The sequence below is a fragment of the Mesoplodon densirostris genome, chromosome 19 (assembly GCF_025265405.1).
Source record: "Mesoplodon densirostris isolate mMesDen1 chromosome 19, mMesDen1 primary haplotype, whole genome shotgun sequence".
NCBI lineage: Eukaryota > Metazoa > Chordata > Mammalia > Artiodactyla > Ziphiidae > Mesoplodon > Mesoplodon densirostris.
In genome coordinates, this window is record NC_082679.1 from 59648140 (window position 1) to 59674860 (window position 26721).

Below are 26721 nucleotides of genomic sequence, written 5' to 3' on the forward strand. Positions count from 1 at the left end.
AAAAATGAAATTAATATAAAAGAAATTCATGATGCAGAGAAACTACAATCTAATAAAACTGATATAATGGACCTTTTAAAAAGACTAAAATAATAAATAAAATAGATAAATTAAGGAAAAAAGCAAAGAAAGTGCAAATGAACAGTACTAGGAGAGAAAAAAGAGCATGCATAACAATACAGATTAAAAAAGAAAGGAAAAGACTATACTCAACTCTTAATATAATAAACATTTGGGAGCCTAGACAAACTAGGCAATATTATATTAAAATAAAAATGATTAGATGTCCAAGAATCACTAGAAGCTAGGCCAATCCAGTTACAATCAAAGAAAAAACAGTGGCCAAAGACCTGCCCTCCAGGGGTCATCAACTCCATATGATTTTTATGGACAACTTCTACCAAACTTTAACGCAAAAGAATATTTGAAAAACCAAGTTAAACAACAAATACCATAGGGTGTACCTACTTAAATTTCTAAGTGTACACTACTGTTAACAATGGGCACAGTGTTGTGCAGCAGGTCTCTAGAAATTTTGCATCTTGCATAACAAACTTTTTTTTTTTTAATTTTTTTTTGGCTGGGTTGGGTCTTTGTCCCTGCACATGGGCCTTTTCTAGTTGTGGCGAGTGGGAGCTACTCTTCGTTGCAGTGCGCGGGCTTCTCATTGCGGTGGCTTCTCTTGTTGCGGAGCACAGGCTCTAGGTGCGTGGGCTTCAGTAGTTGTGGCACGCAGGCTCAGTAGTTGTGGCTTGCAGGCTCTAGACTGCAGGCTCAGTAGTTATGGCTCACAGGCTTAGGTGCTCCGCAGAATGTGGGATCTTCCCGGACCAGGGCTCGAACCCATGTCCCCCGCATTGGCAGGTGGATTCTTAACCACTGTGCCACCAGGGAAGCCCTGCATGACTAAAACTTTAAATCCACTGAACAACAACTCCCCATTTCCCCCTCCCCTCAGCCCCTGGCAACCACCATTCTAATATTTTCTGTTTCAATGAGTTTGACTACCTTAGATGCTTCATGTAAGTGGAATCATGCAATATTTGTCCTGTGTGATTGGCTTATTTAACTTAGCATAATGTCCTCAAGATTCATGCATGTTTTAACATATGACAGGATTTCCTTTTTTATGGTTGAATAATATTCCACTGTATGTATATACCATTATTTTCTTTATCCATTCATCTGTCTATGGACATTTAGGTTGTTCCCACATCTTGGCTATTGGGCATAAAGCTGCAATGAACACAGGAGTGCAGATATCACTTCAAGATTGATTTTGGTTTTTGTATAAACACACACAAGTGGGAGCGGGGAGGGAGAAGGAGGGGGAGGGGGAGGAAGGGAGACATAAAGGAGGAGGTAGGGAAGGGAGAGAGGAGGAGAGAGGGAAGGAAGAAGGGAAGGGGATGAGGGAGAAGGGGAGGGAGACAGAGAGGAGAAGGGAGGGAGAGAGGGGAGGAGGGGAGAGGCGGGAGGAGAGGGAGAGAGAGGAAGGGAGGTGGTGAGAGACAGAGAAGGGGAGGGAGAGAACAAATCTGAATTTAGAAGAAGGATGAGTAATCCAATTATACTGAGCCAGGTGACTGTTCATTTAGAAGACACCAAGTTAGGAACTTACTTCCCATTGTCTATACAACTAAATACAAGATAAGGGTAACAGGGTAAAAAAACAGAACTTTAAAATTATTATAAGAAATATTCGATATTTTTTCTTCTGAATGGGAAAGACTTTCACAAATAACTATCAAAAGAAAAACGGGGCTTCCCTGGTGGCGCAGTGGTTGAGAATCTGCCTGCTAATGCAGGGGACACGGGTTCGAGCCCTGGTCTGGGACGATCCCACATGCCACGGAGCAACTAGGCCCGTGAGCCACAACTACTGAGCCTGCGCATCTGGAGCCCATGCTCTGCAACAAGAGAGGCCGCGACAGTGAGAGGCCCGTGCACCGCGATGAAGAGTGGTCCCCGCTTGCCACAACTAGAGAAAGCCCTCGCACAGAAACAAAGACCCAACACAGCCATAAATTAATTAATTAATTAATAAACTCCTACCCCCAACATCTTCTTAAAAAAAAAAAAACCAACCAAAAAGATGCATTAATTTGATGTCAAAATTAGAAGTACTATATAATTTAAAAGACAACTGAAACAAGGTTAAAGGGCAAGTGGAGAGAGATACTGTCCATGACTTCTTTTTCTTCCAGTTTTATGGAGATACGGTTAACATACAGCATAATGATGCGATTTATATACACCATGAAGTGATTATCACAAGTTTAGTGAACATCTGTCATGTCATATAGGTACAAAATTAAAGAAACAGAAAAAAATTTCCTCTTGTGATGAGAACTCTTAGGGTTTGCTCACTTAACAACTGTCATATACAACGTACAGCAGCGTGAATTCTATTTATCATGCTGTACATTACATCCCTAGTAATTCTTTACCTTATAACTGGACGTTTCTATGTTTTGACCACGTTCATCCAATTTGTCCTCCCCTGACCCTATCCATGTCTTATGTGATAAAAGACATGACCCTGAATATATCCTACAAACCCATACAAAGAGGATGAGGGGAAAATGTGACCATGCAATTCACACGAGAGGAAACCCAAAGGTCTCCCAAGTATTTGATGAGGTACTAATTTCAGTAGTAATCACAGAAGTGTACATTGTTTAAAATGATAAATCATTTTTTACTCATCAGATTGGCAAAAATTTAAATGTGAGAAAACTAGGGTGAGGGACTAGCAGCTCTGGTGGGAGGGTAAACTTGTGCAGCCACTTCAGAGGCAGACGAACAGTGTGGCCAACCCAACCCAAACCCCACCCAGACCCCATCTCCCTCACTACCTTCCAGTGCTGGTCTAGGGGTCACTGTGGGTCTCAGTTCTGGACAATGGGTGTGAGAAGAAACCACTGATACTAAGCAGCTGTTAAAAGAATTATGTATGACTACCTTATGGTGGTCATAAATATGACATGTTCCATAACAGCATCATATCACAAAGTGTCACACATGTTGTGGTCCAATATCACAAAAGCAAGATCTAGGCTGGGGGCCACCAAGCTCACACTCCTAGTCTCCTCCTTCAAGCCAAGTTGCAACCCAGCATCTGTGCCCAGGGTGGGAAGCAGAAAGGCACCCTAGGAGTTAGACCTCCCTGCACTCAGACTTCACCCTTGGGGGTAGGTGAGTCACGCTGAGGACGTTGGGAGACTGGCAGGGAGGTGGGAGATTAGATGGAGCACAACCAGAGGTAGGTGGCGACACGAGTTAGGGAAGTTCTGGTGTGCACACAGAACAGGAGCTTTTCCCACACCTGGGGAGCCACAGGCTGGCAGCTCCACCTGAACACCTGTTCCCATTGGGCTGGCCCAGGCTTTCCCAAGTTTGACACAGCAATGTGATTACTAGAATAATAACCATAATACTGAGAATGACAATGCATTGTTTGAGGCTATTATTGACTCAACTACTAGCACGGTGATAGCCAATCATAAGGAGACTTACCAGCGCTCAGGCAGCGTAGATGGCTTTTAAAATTTTGCAAAAAATGAAAAGTAAAACATTTATAATGCATTTCACAAATACTTTTGGACTTAGGTTGCTGTATTTACTGAAATACCAAGTTCTATTTGAATTAAAATGTTTTTCTTATTGCTTGAATACTATGGTATCCTGAGAAATAGTTTATTTTACTTCAATCAAAAGGTTGGTATTGGAATTTTCAAGTGTATTCATTGTCCTGCATAATTTGTACCAATATTGACTGAAATATTTTTACATGCACAATGGCTACTGGCAGAGGAATTTATTCAAATGTATTATAGTTTGCTACATGGCTTTGTCAATTTTTATTTGCTTTATTTTGCATGCATGGTAGAGAAATTCCTTCAAATATATTTTACATCATGACTTTTTTTAGTCACCAGCATTCAGTGTAGTACAGTGCCAGTGTCTGCTCTCACACTATCGGATGTGAGATTACCTTCTCTTCCACCAGTAAATGTGTTTTGCTGCCAGTTACATTAAAGCATTGCCAATGAACACATACATAAAATTTTGTTTAGCTAGGTAATTTTATAACGATATTTCAGTGTTGGTAGAATATTGCTGCATACTCAGAATTTAGCATTTCCTACTAGATTCTACTGTACACATTCAAAGTGATTATTTTTCCCTCAAAACCACTTCACTACAACTTGTAATACAGATATTATGGGAAAATATGTAATCCTTTCTATTATAACTGTAGTATCTTATATAGAGAATGACCATATAATTCATTATACAAAATGGGACACATTTGAGAGTGAAAAGGGGCAGTATTAAAAATTTGGATGGAACTACAGGCATAAAATCACAACTGTCCTGGACATACAGTCAGACCTGGGACATACAGTCACCATATTCATATACCTGCACACCTCCTACATCAGCAAACAAGGAATATATACTATTATCAGTAGATCATCATGATGCACAATTCAGTGAGAAACACAAGTAGCAGAAGAAAATGTGAGGTAGAATACAATAGTATGGAAATAGTAATGAACACTACAGCCTAATTTTCTATACAATACCTACATATACATAATTTGGGACACATTGGTAAAAGGGTTCTTCGGCCTCGTCTTCAGTGTTTTAACTTCTTATAAGGAAAATTCATTTATGAATTATTTATAGTTACTTTAAAACTGAAAAGAAGTACTCTGCATACAGAATTAAGAGCTTGACCTTTTCAGCTTTAAAACCAAGACACAGTGATAGGGATAAAGAATGATAGTTACACAGGTAGTTTTAGAAATCCCACTGGAGGATTATAGACAGAGAAGGAGCTTTAGGGAATTTTGGGAGACCACTGTGAGTTAATGATAGCTCAGGAAAACTATCGGAACACCGTGAAAAGCAGCAGGCTTGCTTAACTATAAGGCCCTAAATAAAAGGACAAGATATGCCCTAGGTCATTAAGAGTTCAGCAAGATAATGATCCTTAGGACCAAGGACAGGAATATAAGGGAAAGGTGACATCCCGAAGCAGAAGACCCTCGTTATACTGAGACCTGAGATGATTTAACATATTTTAGTATATGTTACCACCCTTCTGCTGATTTGAATAGCGCCATGACAGTCCTATTTGGCCTTACAGGGTCAAACACCCTCCTGCCTGATGTGAAGGAGGAGCTAGTGATGTAAGCCTGACATCTACTCAAAGAATGAGGAAGAAGGTGGTCTTCTCTCCTTCCCCGCTTTCCTTTAATTATAAAAATGTAGCCCACTTAATTCTCGGGGCAGAGCCCTTTCGCCTGCCCTTTTGTATCCCTCACAAACGTCCTATATTAATAATCTACTTGCCTATCGCTTTTCCTCTCACTGAATTCCTTCTGCGCTGAGACATAAAGAACCTGAGCTTCATTAAGTCCTGTGACCAGGTGTGCTGTTTCTGCTGGGAGATTGTGAGTTCAAGTCCCGCCTGAAGTGTGGCTGGGTTCCAGTCCCGTCCAAAGGAGTGTGGTTAGGAGACTGTGGGTTCGAGTCCTAATCTGAACTGTGCAGTTTCAATAATTGTAAGTGTTTAAATATATCAAAATTTAAAGCAAAGAGGCATAGGTTACCATTTTTTCTCTAGCATGGTGTCATCTACTCTGCAACTTAAAAAATACTATCTCATTAATCTCCAAAATATACAAACAGCTCATGCAGCTCAACATCAAAAAACAAACAACCCAATCTAAAAATGGGCAGAAGACCCAAATAGACATTTCTCCAAAGAAGACATACAGATGGCCAAGAGGCACATGAACAGATGCTCAGCATCACTAATTATCAGAGAAATGCAAATCAAAATTACCATGAGGTATCACCTCACACGGTCAGAATGGCCATCATCAAAAAAAATCTACAAACAATAGATGCTGGAGGGGGTGTGGAGAAAAGGGAACTGTTGGTTGGGAATGTAAACTGATACAGCCACTATGGAGAACAGTATAGAGGTTCCTTAAAAAAATAAGAATAGAATTACCATATGATCCAGCAATCCCGCTACCGGGCATATACCCTGAGAAAACCATAATTCAAAAAGACACATGCACCCCAATGTTCATTGCAGCACTATTTACAATAGCCAGGACATGGAAACATCTGTCCATCAACAGATGAATGGATAAAAATGTGGTACATATATACAGTGGAATATTACTCAGCTGTGAAAAAGAATGAAGTAATGCCATTTGCAGCAACATGGATCATACTGAGTGAAGTCAGAAAGAGAGACAAATACCATATGATATCACTTATATCTAAAACATGACACAAATGAACTTATCTATGAAACAGACTCACAGACAGAGAACAGACTTGTGCTTGCCAAGGGGAAGGGGAGTCGGGGGAGGGATGGAGTGGGAGTTTGGGGTTAGCAGATGCAAACTATTAATACACAGCATGGATAAACAACAACATCCTACTGTATAGCACAGGGAACTATATTCAATATCCTGTGATAAACTATAATGGAAAAGAATATGAAAAAGAATGTATATATATGTATAACTCAATCACTTTGCTGTACAGCAGAAATTAACACAACATTGTAAATCAACTATATTTCAATTAAAAAAAAAAGAGTTGGTGTCTGGATTAAGCTTTGCCACTTCCTAGCCAAGTGACTTTGGGTGACCTTGGGCAAGAATACGCCACCTCCCTAGAGCTCCATTTCCTCACATGTACACTGAAGATGATAAAAAGTGCCTACTTCTTAAAGCATTGAGAGAATTAAATGAGCTTAAGAAATACAGAGAGTCTTACACATAGTCATAGCTCAACAAATAGTAGCAATTAACTAGTAAGAATGACCTTCTTTGAATAATTTAGTTAATGAGGGTGATGGATTACATCCATCATTATCCCAGTGATAAACATGCCCAGAGGCAAAAATCCCCTGAAGAAGTTGCATGACCACAACTCAGTGGGGGTGTTGTAATTGCCCCAGCAACACAGCAAATAATTCCTCTTCAAAGCTGGACAGCATTTCATACTAGCTATTCAGGACACTAGCTCCTAGAGGTGGTTAGGAGCGCATGGCAACTCATTCTAATAACAAAATCTAAAAATATGTATTGGTAAGAAAGTATTTTACTTTTAGATCTGTAATAAGCCTCCCCTGGAGCACCGGAGAAAAATAATACATCTAGAATATTTGCCAGGATTAAAATTCGACATATTAGTAATGAAGAACTTTTTAATTACTTGCATGCTTCAACCAGCTCTGTTAAAAATAAACATTGCAAACTACTGCAGATCAACCCCTTGTTGGCTGAAAGACACTTGCCCAGGTCATTTTGTTATATGTGATTTCTTGGTAGTAAGCTAGATTTTGCCTCCGTCATAATTACTTGAGTTCAGTAGAAGTATCTTCTCTGGTGTGCATGGAGTTGTAAAATACAGAAGGGTGACATCGTATGGATTTGCATAGCTTAGAGATGCTGTGGTCTGGCTGACTCCATTTCTGGTTAGATTTTCAATAGCAAATGGCTACTTTGTGCCCAAAAGATCAGGTAACCAGGCCCAACCGAATGGGTTGCTAAAGGAGCCTTTTGGCCAAGGGAAGCAGGTTCCAGGTAGCCTGGAGGAGTCAGCACTGAGAAGTAGCGTGCTTGTCAGTCAACAAACAACTGGGCCTATTGTTGAAAAGAGGATGCAGGAGGCCACCTGAGTCTAAGGTCCTTTTGTGAGCCCCATCTCCCCCTCCATTCATTCAGCAAAGGTGTGCTGAGCACTTGCTGTAGCAAAGCACTGGGAGGGGAAGAGCAATGAGGATGCAGGAGCCGCTCACTTAGCGTCTTGCAAAGGGAGCAGGTGTTTGTTATCTGGCAGCATTTTCCACCGCCTTATTGGAAGATAAGAAACACCTGGAGTGCAGATTCCCAACACACACAGACCTGAACCAGAACCGCCAGGGGAAGAGTTCAGACTTTGCATATATATATGCATATATATTTTTTCTTGTGTGTGTGTGTGTGTTAAAGTATACATAAGGGTTCTGCAATTGTTGGTTCTGATCATTTCCGCCCAGTTTAGTAGCTGTTTTGGCAAAGGACTGACCCTAGAGCTTCCCGCTCTCCTATTCTGCATGACATCACTCCTCTGGAACCTCTATTTTCTTTTTTTTTAATGAAAATTGTATATATTTAAGGTGTAAAACATGATGACTTGATATACATATACAAAGTGAAATGATTACTACAGTCAAGCTAATTAACATTTCTCCTCGCATAGTTAGCTTTTTTGTCATGAGAGCCTCAGAAATAAATCTAGAGACCTATATTTAATATACAGTATGATGACTGTGGTTAATAACACTGTATGGAATACTGTCTTTTTAAATACTGTATTTTTAAACTTGGGCCTCCAGTGTTCTCATTTTCAGGTAGGGGTGGGAGCTACAGGTTTAAAGGAAGGAATAACTGGGATATCAGAGTCGTAATCTCAGGTGAGGTCACCTGGCTGATAAATGCATTCAGCCAATCAACAAGCATTTATTGGATCGATGAAGGAACACGTTCTCTGAATAAAGAACTCAACAAAACAGACATGGTCCCTGCGCTCACAGGACGCCAAAATTCCGAGGAACAAACTACTGTGTCAAATAATTTTCTTATCATAGAACGAGAGGTTGAACAAGACTACTTCAACACGGGCCCAGTCCAAACATACACGATTCTAGAAAAGGAAATTAGTCCGTTCTGGAAGAACGCCAGCAAATGTTCAGTTCCCCAGGAGCTAAAAGAGGCGCCCTTTTTAAGGAAGAGGGAACACAGGAGAATGGAGTGTCTTTGGAAACCACAGAGTATGTTCACCTGTGCCCAGGAGTGGGCTGTGGAGACTATAAGCCAAGACCTTTTCCAATTCATGGGGAAAAACCCAACTCAAAAGACTAAGCAGAAAATAAAATATACTGAGACTCACATGACAGCATGATCCAGGATGAAGTTAGCCTTGGGCACGGGTGGGTGGCAGAGCCGCAGTGACGTCTTCAAGGACCTCCTCTCTCTCCATTTCTTGATCCGGCTGTACTTAATTCACAGCTGGGAGCCAGGAGCCCAAACAGTATCGGAATTCAGTCTCTCCTTCGGGGTAGGCCAGTCCATGGTAGCCTCAAAGCCTATCCACCCAACAGCAGCAACCTCCGCAAAAAGACTTTCCCTCCCGAGCTTTCGGAGAAAAGTTGAGAGGAGGACGCTCATTGGCTCACTTTGGCCCAATGACTGCGGTCAGAAGGATGACAGCCTTCTGATTGGCCAGGTCTTGCAAGTGGAGGTCAGCCCTACCGAAGGGCTGGGAATGGGTTTCTCGCTTCGAAAAGGGGAGTGTCATCTGCCACAGCAAGGGATGCTAGCAAACAGTGGCAGTTTTTTTTTTTTTTTTTTTAGTTTCTGCTTTATAACAAAGTGAATCAGTTATACATATACATCTGTTCCCATATCCCTTCCCTCTTGCGTCTCCCTCCCTCCCACTCTACTACACGAACTGCTGGTGTGAGCTGCCAGTGCCGGCTAACAGGGGGGCCATTAGCTCCAGGGTGCACAGCTGGGTTGAGGGTGGGTGCGAGGAGGGGGGTAGAATTCTGCAGGCTATTTCTTCTAACGTGTCTGTAAAGCTAGGCGAACTGCTGGAGATTTGGAAGAAATACAAGGCAGAAGTGGCCCCAAGAATTGTTAGTAAACCAATTAAATCTATGACAAAGCAATACTGGTTTTCTTACAATCACCATGTTAAGTGATTTAGGAAAATTAAACCTCTTCAAAAGAATCCCTGGGCCTACTCTGTAGGCTTGAGAAATACTATAGCCTAGGTAATTTGGTGTCAGAATTAGTCATTTGGCCCTTCAGTAACTGCTACAATTCGTAACAGGGCACCCTCTGCCACCCATGACGGGAGCAGCACTAAGAAAATCAAGTACTTGAACAGGCGTACTAGGCCCCTCTTCCTTTTTGCAGACACGGGCAGCTTTGGCATTACATTTGGGTTCCATGACAGGAGTCTTTGTCACATGGTGTGATCCTCCAAGAGGCTTAGGATAACTGCCCACCTACTCCTTGGAAGCAGAGGTTGGGGTGGCAGTGCTGGGTGGCTTATGCCCAGGAGTCTAGGGGAGCCTCCATACGCACAGTGTGGCCATCATTTCATGGCTCTGCGCAAGTTTAGGGATTCCACCCACGGTTGAGGAAAGGGGAGGGAAGTTGGGAACCCTAGAATAATGGAATTCCTCAACTGCAGTATCTCCTGACCTCAGAAAGGAAAGCAGTTGCCTTTCAGATAATAGATTGAGTTCTTCAAAGTGGTCAGTTTCGGCTCAGATACGGAGGGAGCGGCACCATATCATATGGAGAATAACATTACTTATTTATTAGACTTCATCTAGTCTTGACTTAGTCAACACACAATTCTAATAGGTTGGATATTTTCCCAGTCCTCAAGAGATTAGAAACAGTAAGTTATGTATGCGACAGAAAGGGGCAGTCACCCTTAGAAAGAAAAATAGCATTAATTCAACAAATACTTATTGAATTCCTGTATTGTACTAGGCATTAGGGGTACACTAGCAATAGCAAGCAAGATGAAGTTCCTGCCCTTGTGGAGTTTACAGGCATTCCACAAATGATTACTCAAACTATTACAGTTGTGATAAAGGCTATAAAAGAAAAGCAGGGTGTTATGAGAGCTTGTAGCAGGAGGACCAAGCCTAAATTGTTAGGATCATAGAAGTCCTCCGGAAGAAAATCAAGCTGAGATGTGAAATAAACATTATAAGGTCAATAAGTGGGGCAGGGGGTGTGAGAAGCTTGGAACTTAGGAACCTGCAAGATGCCAATGTAGCTGGGCAGAGAAGGCAGCATAGTGTGAGATGAGCAGGGGGCAGTAGGCGCGGTGGGGGGGGTCAGATCAGGCAAAGTCTCGGGTTACAGTGAGGATTCTCAACCTAAACCTACAGAGAGTTTTGAGCAGGGAAGTGACATAGATTTACATCTTTATAGGACCACTCTGCTTGGTATGTGGAGAATGGATCAGAGAGGGGAGGGATGCAGAAGTGGATGTAGATGGAAGAGAAAAGAGGCTATTGTTGAAGCCTAAGGGGAGAGAAGTAACACCTGTACACTGGGCGTGAGCAGAAGGTAAGATCAAGGGCTAAAGGTGGATTAGGTGTGTCAAGTTAACGGGAGGCAGGGGTCAAAGATTATCCCAGATTTCTGGCAAGTGAAATTCAACACTGGTGACATCTGTTAAGGAAAGGAACCCTGTAAGAATTTGGAAGGATTGTGAATTCCATTTTGGCTATGTTGACTGAAAGGTGCTTGTGAAATATCCAGGCGGAGATGCAGAAGTGGCTGGATGGGTGGGTCTGGAGCTGAGAAGAATGGTCTGGGCCGGAACTATAAATTTAGTGGTATGTATTTACAATAGAGATGGAAATTAACGCCAGGGGCTTGAACTAGATCACTTAGGGAGAAACTTTGGTGTTAGCAGAGGGCCTAGCACTGAGCACTGAAGAAATCTACCATGTAAAACTGGTGTGGAAGAGATGGGAAAACTGGTGAGATGCAGGAATGTGGTAGCAGACTCCCACATGGCCTCCAACAATCCCCACCTCCTGGTATTCATGTCCTTGAGTCTCCTCCCATGTGGAGTAGGGCTAACCTGTGTAGCCCATATATTATGGAAATGACAGTGCCCAGCCAAGGTTGTAGCTAAAATCTTTTAAGACTCGAGAGAGGCCTAAGGGGGTGCCTCAGAGGGCTGTTCAAACACCAAGGCTTCTAGGAAGCTTAAGGGCATTTGTCCCTCAGCAGTCTGAGCAGAAACCCCAAGTAGAGAAGAATGTATCTCAAAGAAATCTGTGGGTGTGGCTTTTGCCTAATGGAGTGAACTGCAGTTAAGGCTAAGAGGAGACACAAAGTGTTCAGAAAAATTAGGACAGGGATACAGTACAAAAGGCGAAGAGGCCTTTGGATGCCCCAAATTCTACTGGGTGGAAGCAGGCTGAGAAAACTTTGTAGCTGTAAATATGGGCTACCTTTCCTGGAAAAGGAAGGATGAGTCAGAGGGTGCAGGCCAGCCTCCAAGATGGCCCCCAACACTCCCCTTCCTTCTGGTAGTCATACCTTTGGGTAGCTCCCTCCCACACTGAAGAGGATTGACCTGTGGGAACTGTGTATATTGTGGAGAGCAGTGAGTGACTTCTGAGGGTAAATCATGAAAGACACTGCAGCTTCCACCTTGCATTCTTGAATCACCTGCTCTGGGGGAAGCCAGCTGCTGTGTCATGAGGACATTCAAGCAGTCCAACAGAGATGCTCACGTGGTGAGGAACTGAGGTCTCCTGCCCACATGATCCTGGCAGTGGATCCTCTAGCTTCAGTCGAGCTTTCTGATGACTGCAGCACCAGATGACATCGTGAGATTACCCTCATGAGACAGTAAGAAAAGCTTACCCAGGTAGGCCACACGCAAATACCTGACCCACAGAAACTATGAGGTAATGTTTGTTATTTTAAGATATGTCTTGGGGTGACATGTTATGGAGCAATAAATAATTAACACAAGGAGAAAGGCCAAAAGAGTTCAAGTGCATGAAAAGTAAAGGAACTGTGTTTCAAGGAGAGAGTGGACAACTGTGTCAAATGTTGCAGAAAGGCCAAATGTCTCATACCTGGATGACAATAAAGCCCACTTACCAATCCTGAATTTCATTTAGACACCTTGTGTAAAACAAAAACAAAACAAGAAATACACACCCCTCCCCATGCTCAGTATACCTGGTTTAAGAAAACTGAGAAACGTCTATCATTCTTTTGAAGGACTTCATTAAAAACATGTTTTGGGGCCTCCCTGGTGGCGCAAGTGGTTGAGAGTCCGCCTGCCGATGCAGGGGATACGGGTTCGTGCCCCGGTCTGGGAGGATCCCATGTGCCGCGGAGCGGCTGGGCCCGTGAGCCATGGCCGCTGAGCCTGCGCGTCCGGAGCCTGTGCTCCACAACGGGGGAGGCCACAACAGTGAGAGGCCCGCATACCGCAAAAAAAAAAAAAAAAAAAACATGTTTTGAAAGTCTGTGGGACCTCTCAATAACGGATCAATGTTTTCCTATACTTACCTGGTTTCTCAGTCACCTTTGCGTATGGACACACCATGCCATTACTGGACTGTAAGTCTGTAAAGAGCAGAGAAACCTGCCCTTTAGCACCTGGAGTGTTAACATGCTGTAGGTGCTCAGACAACTTAACTTCAGACTAAAAAGCAAAAGCAGCTCATGATATAAAAGACTCTACAGATACTTTACTGAAAACAATCACTACCACCACCTCATATTCACATTGCAATTTATATATTAGAAGTACTTTTGCTGCGTCTTATTTTACGCTCAAAACAAACCCTGTGTAGAAAGGGCAAATACAGTCATTTCTATTTCCCAAAGGAGGCAACTAAAGCCCTACAGAGGCTTCAGCTACTTGGTTAAGGCCACACAAGATATTCATGGTTGCAGGTCTTCTGGTATCAAGTTGAGCACTTTTCCCCAAACAGCCAGGTGGCAGGCGCCAGGGCCTATTTCTCCGGCATCCTCCTCCTACAGATACTCTCAGGACAACTCTAACATGACTTTCCACAGTCATCTGTCCTTCTTAAGATGTGTGACTACTGTCCTGTCTATACCTGGAATCATGGAATGGGTAAAGACTCTGGGTCTTCTTTCCACTTTGGTTCCCATGCAACAGTGCGACTTGAACACGTGCCACAGCAGTCGCCGGGGTGGCCAGACAATGCCACCATTGTTCAGAACATTCCTCACTGCAAGTGGCCTTCAGAGAACCGAAATGCTTCCCAGTAAGAAAACCAGTCTATTACTTGAGAGTTATGCTTTATTTTTTAATTGCAAATGGCATCATTAGCTTGAACATCCTCATGAATCATCAGCTTTTTAGCTGTTGCCTAGACTTCGATCTCTCCTCAGAGACCACAACTTTACAAACACTGAATATATTTAAACACGCTCGTTACAGACTCTGAGGACACACCACAAAGGTATTCCAGAAAGGTCAGTCGCAACAGCACCCTCTAAACAGAATACCCTGAGGAAGAAAACCCTCATAAAGAATGCATAATAACAATATTGACAAAAATAATGGCTTAGGGCTTCCCTGGTGGTGCAGTGGTTGAGCGTCCGCCTGCCGATGCAGGGGACGCGGGTTTGTGCCCCGGTCCAGGAGAATCCCATGTGCCGCGGAGCGGCTGGGCCCGCAAGCCGTGGCCGCTGAGCCTGCACGTCTGGGAGCCTGTGCTCCGCAGTGGGAGAGGCCACAGCGGTAAGAGGCCCGTGTACCGCAAAAAGAAAAAAAAAAAAAGGCTTAAGTGTGTTGAGTGGCACTTTATATGCCTTGTCTAATTTAACCCTCAAAAGAATCCTGCGAGGCAAGAGAAAGGTCTATTTGTGTCAACATCAACATTACCATGTGGTCACAAAGGCATAACACCCTTATATCACAAAGGGCAAAAGCTAATTTCCAAAACGCATGCCGTGAACAGCAAATACCTCCTCTGCGACGACCACCATCTCCTCAGAGCCTTGGGCTGTAGGGACGTAGCCCAGTTGGTGTTTTTCACACATTTTCAAGCCTGTTAGCATTCTGCCGTTCCCGTATCAGTGTGTGTTTTAGCCCGTGTGAAGCAGATGCCGAGTGTATGGAATGGAAGTAAGTACATTTTTGGCTTCTGAGAAATTCAAGCAAGACATTTCCCATCTAAGCAAGTTTAGCTCTATGGCTCCAGAATGACTTCTACTGTACTGATCCAAAGAAGAAGGACCCAAAGAACCAAATCTCAAACTTATCTTTTTTTTTTAACATCTTTATTGGAGTATAATTGCTTTACTATGGTGTGTTAGTTTCTGCTTTATAACAAAGTGAATCAGTTATACATATACATATATCCCCATATCTCTTCCCTCTTTTGCTTCTATTTCTCCCTTCATGATTTGTGCAAGGAGGTGGGAAATGAAACTTAATCCAAGAATCTATTCTTAAGCAGCGATTTGGAGTCTGACACCAGGTATCTATCTATCTGTCTGTCTGTCCATCTATTTTTCAAACCTGTGTTTCTTTTTCTTTTTCTGTATTTATTTATTTTTGGCTGCGTTGGGTCTTCATAGCTGCATGTGGGCTTTCTCTAGTTGCAGCGAGCGGGGGCTGATTTTTGTTGCGGTGTGCGGGCTTCTCACTGTGGTGGCTTCTCTTGTTGCAGAGCATGGGCTCTAGGCACACGGGCTTCAGTAGTTGTGGTATGCGGGCTCAGCAGTTGTGGCTCGAGGGCTCTAGAGTGCAGGCTCAGTAGTTGTGGTGCACGGGCTTAGTTGCTCCACAGTATGTGGGATCTTCTTGGACCAGGGCTTGAACCCACGTCCCCTGCATTGGCAGGTGGATTCTTTACCACTACACCACCAAGCCCCAAACCTGTGTTTCTTGAAAACCATCTCAGCAAGTGTGATCAGCTCCTTATTTCTAGCTCCTCCTTCACACTGACAGAATCACAGAAGGTGGCAGCCATGCAAGAACCGCTATAACCAAGAGTAGGACCAATAGCCCATCCCAAACAAGACACTCAGAGTCACGACTTCCAGGACTTCTGCCATGACCATGGGCTTTAAACCATTCTACTACTTCCTGGAGGTCAAATGGCTGAGCCTCATAACCTAGCTCCTTCTTGGCTTTCTCTAGGCTAAAATAGTGTGTGACGCCGGTTTTGTAAACTTCGGTGCAGGTGAGGAAGGGCTGGAAGTTGTACAGTCGACCCAGAATGAAGTGGGCCGTCTCGGTTAGGAAAGCAAAGTAGTAGATGAGAGTCAAGGGCAGGCGGATGGATGGGAACTTGTAGCCCAGGCCCTCAACCAAAGGCCGGAAGAACTCAAAGTTGTTCACAGGTCTGCCATCTGAGATGAAGTAGGGCTGCCCAGAAGCAATGTGGCCCTTGTCAGCTTTCAGGGCCACTGAAGCCAGAATGTGAGCCTGCACCAAGTTATCCACATGGACAAATTCAACCAGACTCTTGGGGTCTCCGTACACAAACTTGAACAGGCCCTTCTCAATGTAGCTTACTATCCTGGGGAGGTGCCTTTGTTCTCCAGGCCCATAGATGCCAGCCGGCCTCAGGGCACAGGTTCTCAAGACCCCATCACTCCTTTCCAGGGCTGTACCATTGGCCTCCAGCACCTTCTTCTCTGCAACAGATTTGGTCCGAGAGTAGTGATCAGGATGGAGGTGAAGAGGTAGGTAAGGCAGAGATTCATCTCCATTTCTGATAACTTGCCCTCCGAAGATGACATTGAAAGTGCTAGTGTAAACTAACCTTGGCACCCCTCGCCTCCTGCAAGCCTGGAGGATGTTGTCTGTGCCCCCCACGTTCACTTCTTCAATCAGGTTTCGATTCAGTTGCTCGCGCCCTGACATACCATAAGAGGCAATATGGAACACACAAGCAACATCCACATCCTGGAAGGCTTTCTCTATGTCAGAGAGGTGGCGGATGTCTCCGTGTATAAACTTGATTCCATCTGGAATGGTTTGAGCAGGGCTGCTGATGTCAAACAGAATCACACGGACTCCCTTCTGGTTCAGAGCACAGCCTAGGCTGAAACAAGCAAGAGTAAAAGTTAGATCAAAGCACTATTAAGCTGTGCCGAGGAAAAGTGTGTAAAATAATTTTCCCAGTCTTCTTGGCTTATCCTGAGCTCCTCACTTTACATGTTCACTGGTACAAGTCTTACTTATGCAAATATTCAAAAATGAGAATCTTCACATTCACTTAAATTAAAATGAGAGAGGCTTTATCTTCACAGACGGTGATGTCGACATTCCCCCACCCCCCATTCTAGGACCCACCATCTATTCTTCAGAATATTTATGAATGATAAGGTAATTGTGAAAAAACAGCGATTATGTTAAATTGTTTTCGGTGGTGTGCATATCTCCCCTCCCAAATTCAATGGCTTTATAAAGAATTTTTCTTAAAGCAGAATGTACCTGTAGTTCTCCATTTCAGTATCTGAGCCGTGGGCAACACGGTTCATTCCTGGTTTAACACTGTACAAACAAGTAAAAATCTACACTGCATTAGTGTGAGCTGAAAGCTATACTTTTCCCAGCAACTACCAATAAAATAATTCCATGGACATATTTTGCAGATGCACTGACCGGAAGCCAAAATAGCCAGCTCCTCCCGTAACGAGGACTGTTTCCTTCAGAGATTTTTGGGAATCCATATATGGCAGTCAAAGATAACTGGACCTATAAGAAAGTAGTATGCATCACTGTTACTGATCCAGATGCAAATGTGATTGTCCCTCATTTGGGGTTAACAAAAACAAAAAGGCAATACGCTCTAGCAGAAAGAAAAGCTAAGACCTGGGTTCCCGTCATGGCTTTGTGACATTAACCAACTCCTCCCCACACCCCTCCTTTCACTTCTTGGGCTTCACATTTCTTCCTATGAATCATGGGAACAGTAATACCTGCCCTGACTGCCTGGCAAGGTCAATGTGAAGGTTAAATAAGATAACGTACATAGGAGTGCTTTGAAAACTACAAAGCACTCTCCAAATGTAAGGCATTATTCTGAATCCTCGGAAAACATTAGAGCCTTTTTGAAAAGAAATCGTTCACATTTGGTAGGGAGAGGCATTTTCCCCACACACCAGAAAAAAATCCAGGACAGAACTTTAAAGCAATTTCCAACATCTTTGTTTTTAAACAGCACACTACAGCACAGTTTAATACTGGTGTTTTGGGACTTCCCTCGTGGCGCCGTGGTTAAGAATCCTCCTGCCAATGCAGGGGACATGGGTTCAAGCCCTGGCCCGGGAAGATCCCACATGCCACGGAGCAACTAAGCCCATGAGCCACAACTACTGAGGCCGTGTGCCACAACAACTGAGCCCGTGAGCCACAACTACTGACCCTGCAAGCCACAACTACTGAAGCCCGTGCACCTAGAGCCCGTGCTCTGCAACAAGAGAAGCCACCGCAATGAGAAGCCCGTGCACCACGACGAAGAGTAGCCGCTGCTGGCTGCAACTAGAGAAAGCCCACGCGCAGCAACAGAGACCCAACGCAGCCATAAATAAATAAATAAATGAATAAATGAATGAATGAATGAATGAATGAATAAATAAATATTAAAAGAAACTGGTGTTTTATTAACCCTATATGTAAAAAAAAAAAAAAAAGGTGTTGGGGGGGGACAAAAACATCCTTTGTGTAGCAAACCATGTTCCCCCACCCAGGAAATCTTCTAAGTACAGCATGTGCTCAATACCTATGGGGATCTTGCTTCTCCCTCCCTCCGCTTCTATGCTAAAATAATAATTATTTTTATATTTTATATTTTTTATTATTTTATCAAGGCTCCAAGAACCCTTTCTCTCAAAAACAAGACAGAACAAGCAAAAAGTGGGCCAATCAACTCTTTCCACTTAAGAAGAAATGGAACAGGAGGCATGCAGGTCCTCAAATGCGCTGGGAATACATACACACACATACACACTCACTCAAGTCACTGGAGACACTCAGCGGTGCGGTTAGTCAGGGAGACTGCAAGCAACCAAGAGCCCTATCACTTGGACAAGCTCATCCCTCTGTGCCTGTTGCTGCATCTGAAAAGCGGAGCTAATGATAAGCTCACAGGCTTATGGAGACTGAATGGGATAGTGTATGAAAAATGCCTGACATAGCGCAGGTGCTCCACGGATGTCACTTCTTGAATTTCCTTTTCTTCAACCTCTAGAGTCTGGGGATTTGATTTTTCTCTTACATTCCCACATACCATGATTAGGTCTCTCAAAAGCACAGGGTTACAAAAAGTTTGCTGGGTTCTTCTGGAAAACTCTACTAAGGAGATCTGAGCGCCAGGAAAGCCAATCAGATCATTCATGCAGAAATCAGTTGGTGTGACAGTTGAAGACAAGATTCAGCAAGTAACTGTCTCAGTGGTTTGAGGGTATGCAGAAGAGTGAGAAATATTAGGAAAACTGAGCAAAATGATGTGGAGGATGGCTGATGGAGTCCCAAGGTTTGATGAAGCAATTGCCACTGTTGTGCTTACAAGAAAACCCGTAAAGAATGAACGTCTCGGCACCCCTTTAATATACCCAACAGTGACCTTATGTTTCTATTAGTTTCGGAGTGCAGACCACTCCCACTGGGATTTGGAGTAGCCATAAAACTTGCTGTAGTCAATTCCACCATTTAACGTAATCACGTGACTTTGTTAACAGATGCTGCTTCCAAACACAAAAGATGTCAGTCACTGACATCTCAACCCAGACTTCTTACTGTCACCATCATGACCTGGTGGCAACCTCCTTCTCTGACTTCAGCTCACTCTTCCACCACTGGTACTCTACCCTCCAGCCACCTGAACTTTTCCCCTTTTTTGAAGATGCCAAGCTCATCTGTGCCCTGAGGTCTACACACACGTCTTGCTTCACCTCTGTGTGAACCACCTCTGCACCAGATCTTCGCCTGGCTGCATCCTTCTCATATTTAGGTCTGCTCAAGGGCTACTTACTCAACGCAAAGAGGCGTTTCTGATCACCCCTTCTACAAGAGCTTATCTAAGCGCTGCTTTGTTTTCTCCATCGCACATTTCACTATCTAAATTTATTTGTTTCCTTTTTGACTACCGATCTCCTTCCAAAAGAAAATAGGTGCCATGACAACCGAGACCTTCAGCCTTTCTCACTGGCGTATTCCCACCAGAACCTCGGAGACAGTAGATACTCAACAAGTATTTGTTGAACTTATGGATGATTTTGAACACTGTGAAATAATACACGCAATTTAGTAAAATGACGATGGGCACAAATTATGCAGGGCACTGCAGTGTCTAAGAGTCGTTATTATGTATGCCAATCAATGTTGCCATTTTAATTTAACTTATCTCTTAAAAAGAAAAGTCCTGGCGTGAAAATGACATACAGCAAAATGAGACAGAATTCCTGCATTCTGGAGCTTATGCTGGAGGAGAGAAGCTTCTGCAAATACCTAAAGTACATGGCAAAAAGCAGAAACCAAGATGACTGCAATAATGTTGGTATAAACCAGGTGCCGGGGGAGCACCGAGGTCGAAGGGAGACGGGAGAAATTGATTCTGAAGGGCAGGTCCGAGAAGACCTCACTGAAGAGTAGGCGCTAGAGCAGACCGGGGACAACGGGAGGACGGAGGCAGGCTGAGGCTAGGCAGAGGGCTACTACAGGCTGAGGGGGCATCACACATGAACAGAAGAGCAACAGGGTGGGCTTGTGTTGGGCAACCGATACGGGGCGTGCAAACTGAAGCCGAAGTGCGTGGCTGGTGATTTAGGGCGGAAAGATGGCTGGAGTCGGCTTGGAGACAGCTTGGCATCCCCTTTGGGGGAGCCTGAACTCTATTCTATAGACCAGGGGTCCCCAACCCCTGGACTGCAGACCAGTACCGGTCCACAGCCTGTTAGGAACTGGGCCGCACGGCAGGAGGTGAGCGGCGGGCGGGCGGGCGAAGCTTCATCTGCGGCTCCCCATCGCTCGCGTTACCACCTTAACCATCGCCCCCGCCCCTGGCCCCCAGTCCGTGGAAAAATGGTCTTCCACGAAACCGGTCCCTGGTGCCAAAAAGGCTGAGGACCGCTGCTCTAGACAACAGAGGGTCTTTGTATGTTTACGGAACATCGGGCTCACTTTGGTCCTTGTGAAAGATTAAGCTTTCCCTGGAGGAGGAAAGAGTCTAGGCAAGGGCTGATGAGGGGGAAATGCCAGTGCGCTCAGCTGAAATGAGGATGAGGAGAAGGCAGCAGGCAGGGCCCAGGTGACGTCTGAGGAAGGTGACGTCATTAACCAAAACAGCCCACACGGGTTTTAGAAATGCTCTGTTTGGTTAACAGGGTTTTCCTTAAGAGGATGCCAGATAAAAAAGGTTAACATATTCTTAGCATCTCCACAAGAATTCCTCTGTAAGGAAATCAGAAAATGGACAAGGCCTCAAAGAGCCCAGTTAAAAATTTTCCAACAAAAATTCTTCCTAATCTTTCATTGTCCTTTGTTTTTTAAAACTGCACATTCCGGTCCAGTCATAAGACCAGGTCAGTCATGGCTCATGTGCACATCAATCATGCCAGGAATGTACAAGTTCAAATTATCAATGCTTCAGAGTACCTGTCAGGCCTATTCATGCTATACCTCATTTCCTTCCAACTTGTTCCAGAATGATCTGGGGCAAGAACTTGTGTAACTGACCTGATCTGCAGGGTCAGAGGCGTGGTGACAAGTAAGGAAAACGTAATAATTTCATAAGACAAACAACAATGAAAGAAGCCTGCAACCTTCGCAGATGACCAGCCATTAACGAACGGTATCACCCAGAGGCCACCTCCTCCTTTCCTGGTTCCCTGCGTCAACAAGCACAGAGAAATCCCTGCAAACACATTTTGCCGGCAACCAAAAGAAATTCCCATGAACACTAAGCCAGTGGGGAGAAAGAGAGGGTACACAGTTTTCTCTCAATCAGCTGCTTGGTTTTTCAGATTTCATGGCTTCTGTTTTATTAGTTTCCACCTGATTCCTTCTAGGGCTGGGTACTCAGACCAGTGTTTATAATCTCAGTTGCTTTAAGGCTCTTCCAAAACGTGGCTTTGTTCAGTAATTGCTTCCCTCTGGGTCGGGGGGGAGGGTCACATTGGATCTGAGCCATCATTTTAGCAGATACAGGTTAAGGTTAAGTACACGATCCAAAAAAAGGAATCTTAATTACAAACAAGAAAAAATGAAATTTAAAATCTGCCTGACCCCTTGATAATACTAAGATAGAACGAGGGTAATAAAATTGACATCTCACAGGGAAATTATGAGAAGAAACTCATAAAAATGACTGGGAGTACTTTAGATTTACAAAGACCTAATTAAATGCGAAGGATCAGTAATAAGAACCTTAACATGCACACAGTTCCTTAATCTCCAGGGTTCAACAGGAAGATGCTACTAACTCTCTGGTATTATAATGCAATATACAAACCTAGGTGCCACTAGAGTACGGAACAGAGAGCAGAAGTGAAGATGGCTTTCATAAAAACAAAAATTTACTGTATTTACTTTAAGGAAGATAAAAATATCTCCAGGTAGTTTAACCCTTTGATGGTGTGTTTTAAATTACTGCCCAAGTACTGACCAGAGGCAAAAGGTAACTGTGTTCTTACTGTATTGAGACCAGGAAAGTATATTGAGACTAGAGGGTTTAGAAATGGTGCTGTTCAAGTTCCATATGTGATCTGAAAGTTATTTGTGTTTAATACAAAGCAGTCAAGGCCATAAAGATGAAGAAGTAGTTAGAAACAATAAGGAGAGTCACCCTGATACAGGTAAAAGGATGTGAGGTGCAAAACCTAAAAGGCCAAACACATTTGGGAAGAAAACTAAGGGCACAGCATTAAGTGGAACGTTGATATACTCATGACAAACAGTGGTATTTGCACACACAGTTTTGAATACAACTGACGGTGGGCAGGGAAGCTAATTCTCATCACCTTATCTTCTCATCCAGTTACCCACTCAAACTCCTTTTGCCTAGATATTTGTTGCACAAAAGATCCTTGCAATTATTCATGATGCTTATGATAAAAGTAATTACATAATTTTATAATTGGTATTTCCCACCTGCTTCCCAAACTACCACATAAACTCCATACAAGCCTAGGGAGCTGTACCTACTGGAACCCAGGCGCGTCTGACTCCACAGCTTACGTCTCAACCACAATAAGCACTCGGGGCTGTGCAGAGTCCCTGACCTGAAGCAGCCAAGTCAGTGCTGACCAGAATCCTGTAGGGGCTTTAACAGCTAACATATTCTGCAACGTGATAGGGGTCCTTCCAATTTCCAGCGGGGAGGCAGGAGGCGCCCCATCCCCTCCCATGAGGTAGAGTTTGGAGGCAGGGATAAGCTTCCTAGGTTAGAAATCAGAAAATCTGGGTCCTAGTCTCGGTTCTCCCACCAATTCCCTGTGTGACCCTGGCAAAGTCACTGAACCTCTCTGATCCTGTTTCCTCCTTGCTAAAATGAAAATAACAACTATGGCTACATTTATTAGTTATTATGGGCTAGGTGCTTTAAGGTTTACCACTGGAGCCTCAGGACGATCTTCTGAGGTAGTTATTATCCTCAGCTTTTCAGATATGAGGAAAATGCTTAGAGGTTAAGGACCTTGCCTACACATAAGTATATCCAAAGTAAATGAAATCACTACCTGGAAAAGGTACTTGCACCCCCATATTCACTGCAGCATTATTCACAATTGCTAAGTCACAGAAACAACCTAAGTGCCCATTAATGGATGAATGGATAAAGGAAATGTGGTGTGTGTGTATATATATACACACACACAATGGAATATTATTCAGCCATTGAAAAGGGAAGGAAATCCTACCATTAGTGACAACACAAATGGACCTTGAGTGCACTGTGCTAAGTGAAATAAGTCAAAGACAAATACTGCATGATATCATTCATACAAAGAATCTTAAAAAAGCTGAACTCTAGAAACAGAGAGTAGAATGGTGGTTGCCAGGGGCTGCGGGATGGGGGAAATGAGGAAATGTTGGTCAAAGGATCTAAGCTTCCAGTTATGAGACAGAATTAAGTTCTGGGGATCTAATATACAGCATGGGGACCATATTTAATGATACTGTATTACATGCTTGAAAGTTGCTAAAGGAGTAGATCTTTAAAGTTTTCACCATACACACACAAAAAACTAATTCTGTGAGGTGATGGAGATGTTAACTAACCTTATTGTGGTTATTATTTCACGATATAGGCGTAACAAGTCATCACACTGTACACCTTAAAATTACACAATGTTATACGTCAATTATATCCTAGTAAAGTTGGAAAAAAATCTTTTAAAAAGAAAGAAAGAAACAAACAAACTGGTCCACAAATTATGCAGGTCTCAGTGGCTGAGCTGGACCTAGGACTTGAAGCCAGGTCTGTAGGAGTCCCCAGCTGGCTTGGGACAATGCAGTGTTGTGCACTTCCCACGTTCATAATTTCTGTCACACCTGGTATCTCTGATACTATGTCTTCCCTATTGTGTTCCATTTAAAACTACTTATCTTTTAACAATAAATACGTTCATTTTAAATGGTAACCTTACATGGCCACTTAAATGGAAAACCAGAATCATTTGTCATCAAGAGAAGGTAATCTTTACCCCCAAAGTGCGATGAAAATTAAAAATGTGAATCAAGTCTAGCTCGATACAGATGCTTGTTGAAAGCTCTGAGCTTGGGGCCCAGATACCTTTAAAAAAAAAGAAAAAGAAAAAAAAGAAAACGAGGGCTTCCCTGGTGGCGCAGTGGTTGAGAGTCCGCCTGCCGATGCAGGGGACACGGGTTCGTGCCCCGGTCTGGGAAGATCCCACATGCCGCGGAGCGGCTGGGCCAGTGAGCCATGGCCGCTGAGCCTGCGCGTCCGGAGCCTGAGAGGCCCGCGTACCGCAAAAAAAAAAAAAAAGAAAGAAAACGAGAAACAGAAGCTAGCCTGTGCTTGAGACCTTCACGACATTCTAGAAAGCCACGCTGAGCCCCGCTCCTTGGAATCCGAGAGAATTAAAAAGGGGAGGACTTCGGTCATCATCACTCACGACCGCGCCCCGTACCAGAAACCAGTGGGCTCGTCCCACCTGGGCTGCCACCCGGCGCAGGTACGGGCAGGGTCGCCCTCCGCGGGCCCAGACGCGCGTACGAGCCTGAGCGCCCCCGCCAGCCGGGCCCAGGTCCCCGCGGAGGAGCGGCCCTCCCTCCCCAGGCCCACTCACAGCAGCAGAAAACGACAGCGACGCCGGGTCTGCTCGAAGACTTGCAAACCTGGCCTCTCACGATCGCCGCCGCCCACGCTCGGCGCCGGAGCCTTCAGACCGGCCACCTGGCTCCACTTCCGGGCCTCTCTAGGAAGCGCGGAGGTCTCGGCATCTCTATGATGTGCAGGTTGCTCGTCCACCATCACCTATGCATCATGCTCACTCCATGAATCTCCCCAACGTGTCCAACCCATGTGTTCCAGCTTCGCGGGAACCCTTTCAGAGCACTTCTACTGCTGTAACTACCTCCAATTTCTGCTTTAGACTTGCACCTCCGTCTTTGTGTACCCCCAACGCTGAGCACAGGCAGTGCCTGATAAATAGGAGGGGCTCAGCTCAATCAGTTATTGCTTGTATGGATGAATGGATGGGTGGATGGATGAGGCTCTCCAGACTCCTGAATATTCACTCCGCATGTATCTTTTAAAATCTCTTTCTCTGAGTTTCCATGTTTTCCCTATTTTTACAGTTCCATTTCTGATCACTGAGCAGGCAATGATGCTACGACTAACCTTTGTTGCTGAAGGAGCCAAAGACTTAAAAAACCATGTAGAGGGCCTCCCTGGTGGCGCAGTGGTTGAGAGTCCGCCTGCCGATGCAGGGGACACGGGTTCGTGCCCCGATCCCGGAGGATCCCACATGCCGCGGAGCGGCTGGGCCCGCGAGCCATGGCCGCGGAGCCTGTGTGTCCGGAGCCTGTGCTCCGCAACGGGAGAGGCCACAGCAGTGAGAGGCCCGCGTACAGCAAAAAAAAAAAAAAAAAAAAAAAAAAAACCATGTAGAAAGGAACGTTGGCATCCACATTCAGAAGTCTCCCGGAGAGGCCAATATTTTGTCTCCTTGTCAGAGGAGTCTGGTTCTATGGAAAGTTGCAGGCGCTGTGTACATACATACATACAGACACACACACACACACACACACATACACACATGAATTGACCCCTGGCTGGGAAGGATTTCATCAAAGAAGCTCATATGAAGTAAGTCATTTACTGCTAAATTTTCACTGGGACCACAAAGTCACAAGGAAAACCTCAAGCCCTGGGATATAAAAATTAATGAAGGCCATGTGAGGAAAGCTAAGTCCCCAGTATTGGCCTCTCTGATCTTGTCTGTCTGTCTGTCTTGTCCTCAACTGGGGTTCAGCCATAAGTCTTAGGAGACTGAGATATGGTTGTACCAAGTAGTCTTAAGGAACAGCTTTTCTCTGGTTGCCCTGGATGTACAAAGATTAGAAGAGGAGAAGAGGAAGGCTAGTGAGGGGGCTAGGTGACCAGCAACATGCTCTTCAGACCAGTAGCCAAGGAAGAAAAGATTCCTCCAAGGATGCAGTATGTAAGACAGATTTCCTTTGGGGAATTTCAGGGTCCTCTAAGGGTTGCCCAGATTTACTGCATGTTGTTGGCCCATAAGAAGAGTTGTGACAAATTTAAATGTTAATATTATTATGCCACCAAGGACTCTTTTAAAATCTAAGCACTTATGTTTGAAGGGAAAATTATAAACTTTATAATTACTTCCTTAGTTTCCACTGCAATTTAGTGAGTTGATTTTGTAAAGGTCTGAATAAGAACTCTAAGATAGAAATGACCAGAGAAAGAAACTGACCTCAGTATGAGTTTATATGTCAATGCTTTTTTAGTTTTTCTCCCTAATAATATATCCAGAAAGTGGATACATTTCAGAAAAATCAGTTTACTGTTATAGTTCCTCACAGATGGCCAACACTTTGTACTTTACTATACCTATTAGCTCATCAGATTCTCTCAGAAAGTGTATCCATTAAGGT

At 44.0% G+C, this 26721-nt stretch overlaps 1 protein-coding gene across 1 annotated transcript; it reads right to left on the reverse strand.

The window, feature by feature from the left end:
• Nucleotides 1-15567: 15567 nt before the first annotated feature.
• On the reverse strand, nt 15568-24975 carry SDR42E1 (short chain dehydrogenase/reductase family 42E, member 1). Its single transcript, XM_060085405.1, has 3 exons — nt 24891-24975; nt 17245-17337; nt 15568-16681 (listed from the first exon to the last, which is right to left on the reverse strand). The coding sequence occupies exons 2-3, from the start codon at nt 17310-17312 to the stop codon at nt 15568-15570; spliced, it is 1182 nt and encodes a 393-aa protein (XP_059941388.1). The 5' UTR covers nt 17313-17337; nt 24891-24975.
• Between the last annotated feature and the right edge of the window lie 1746 nt (nt 24976-26721).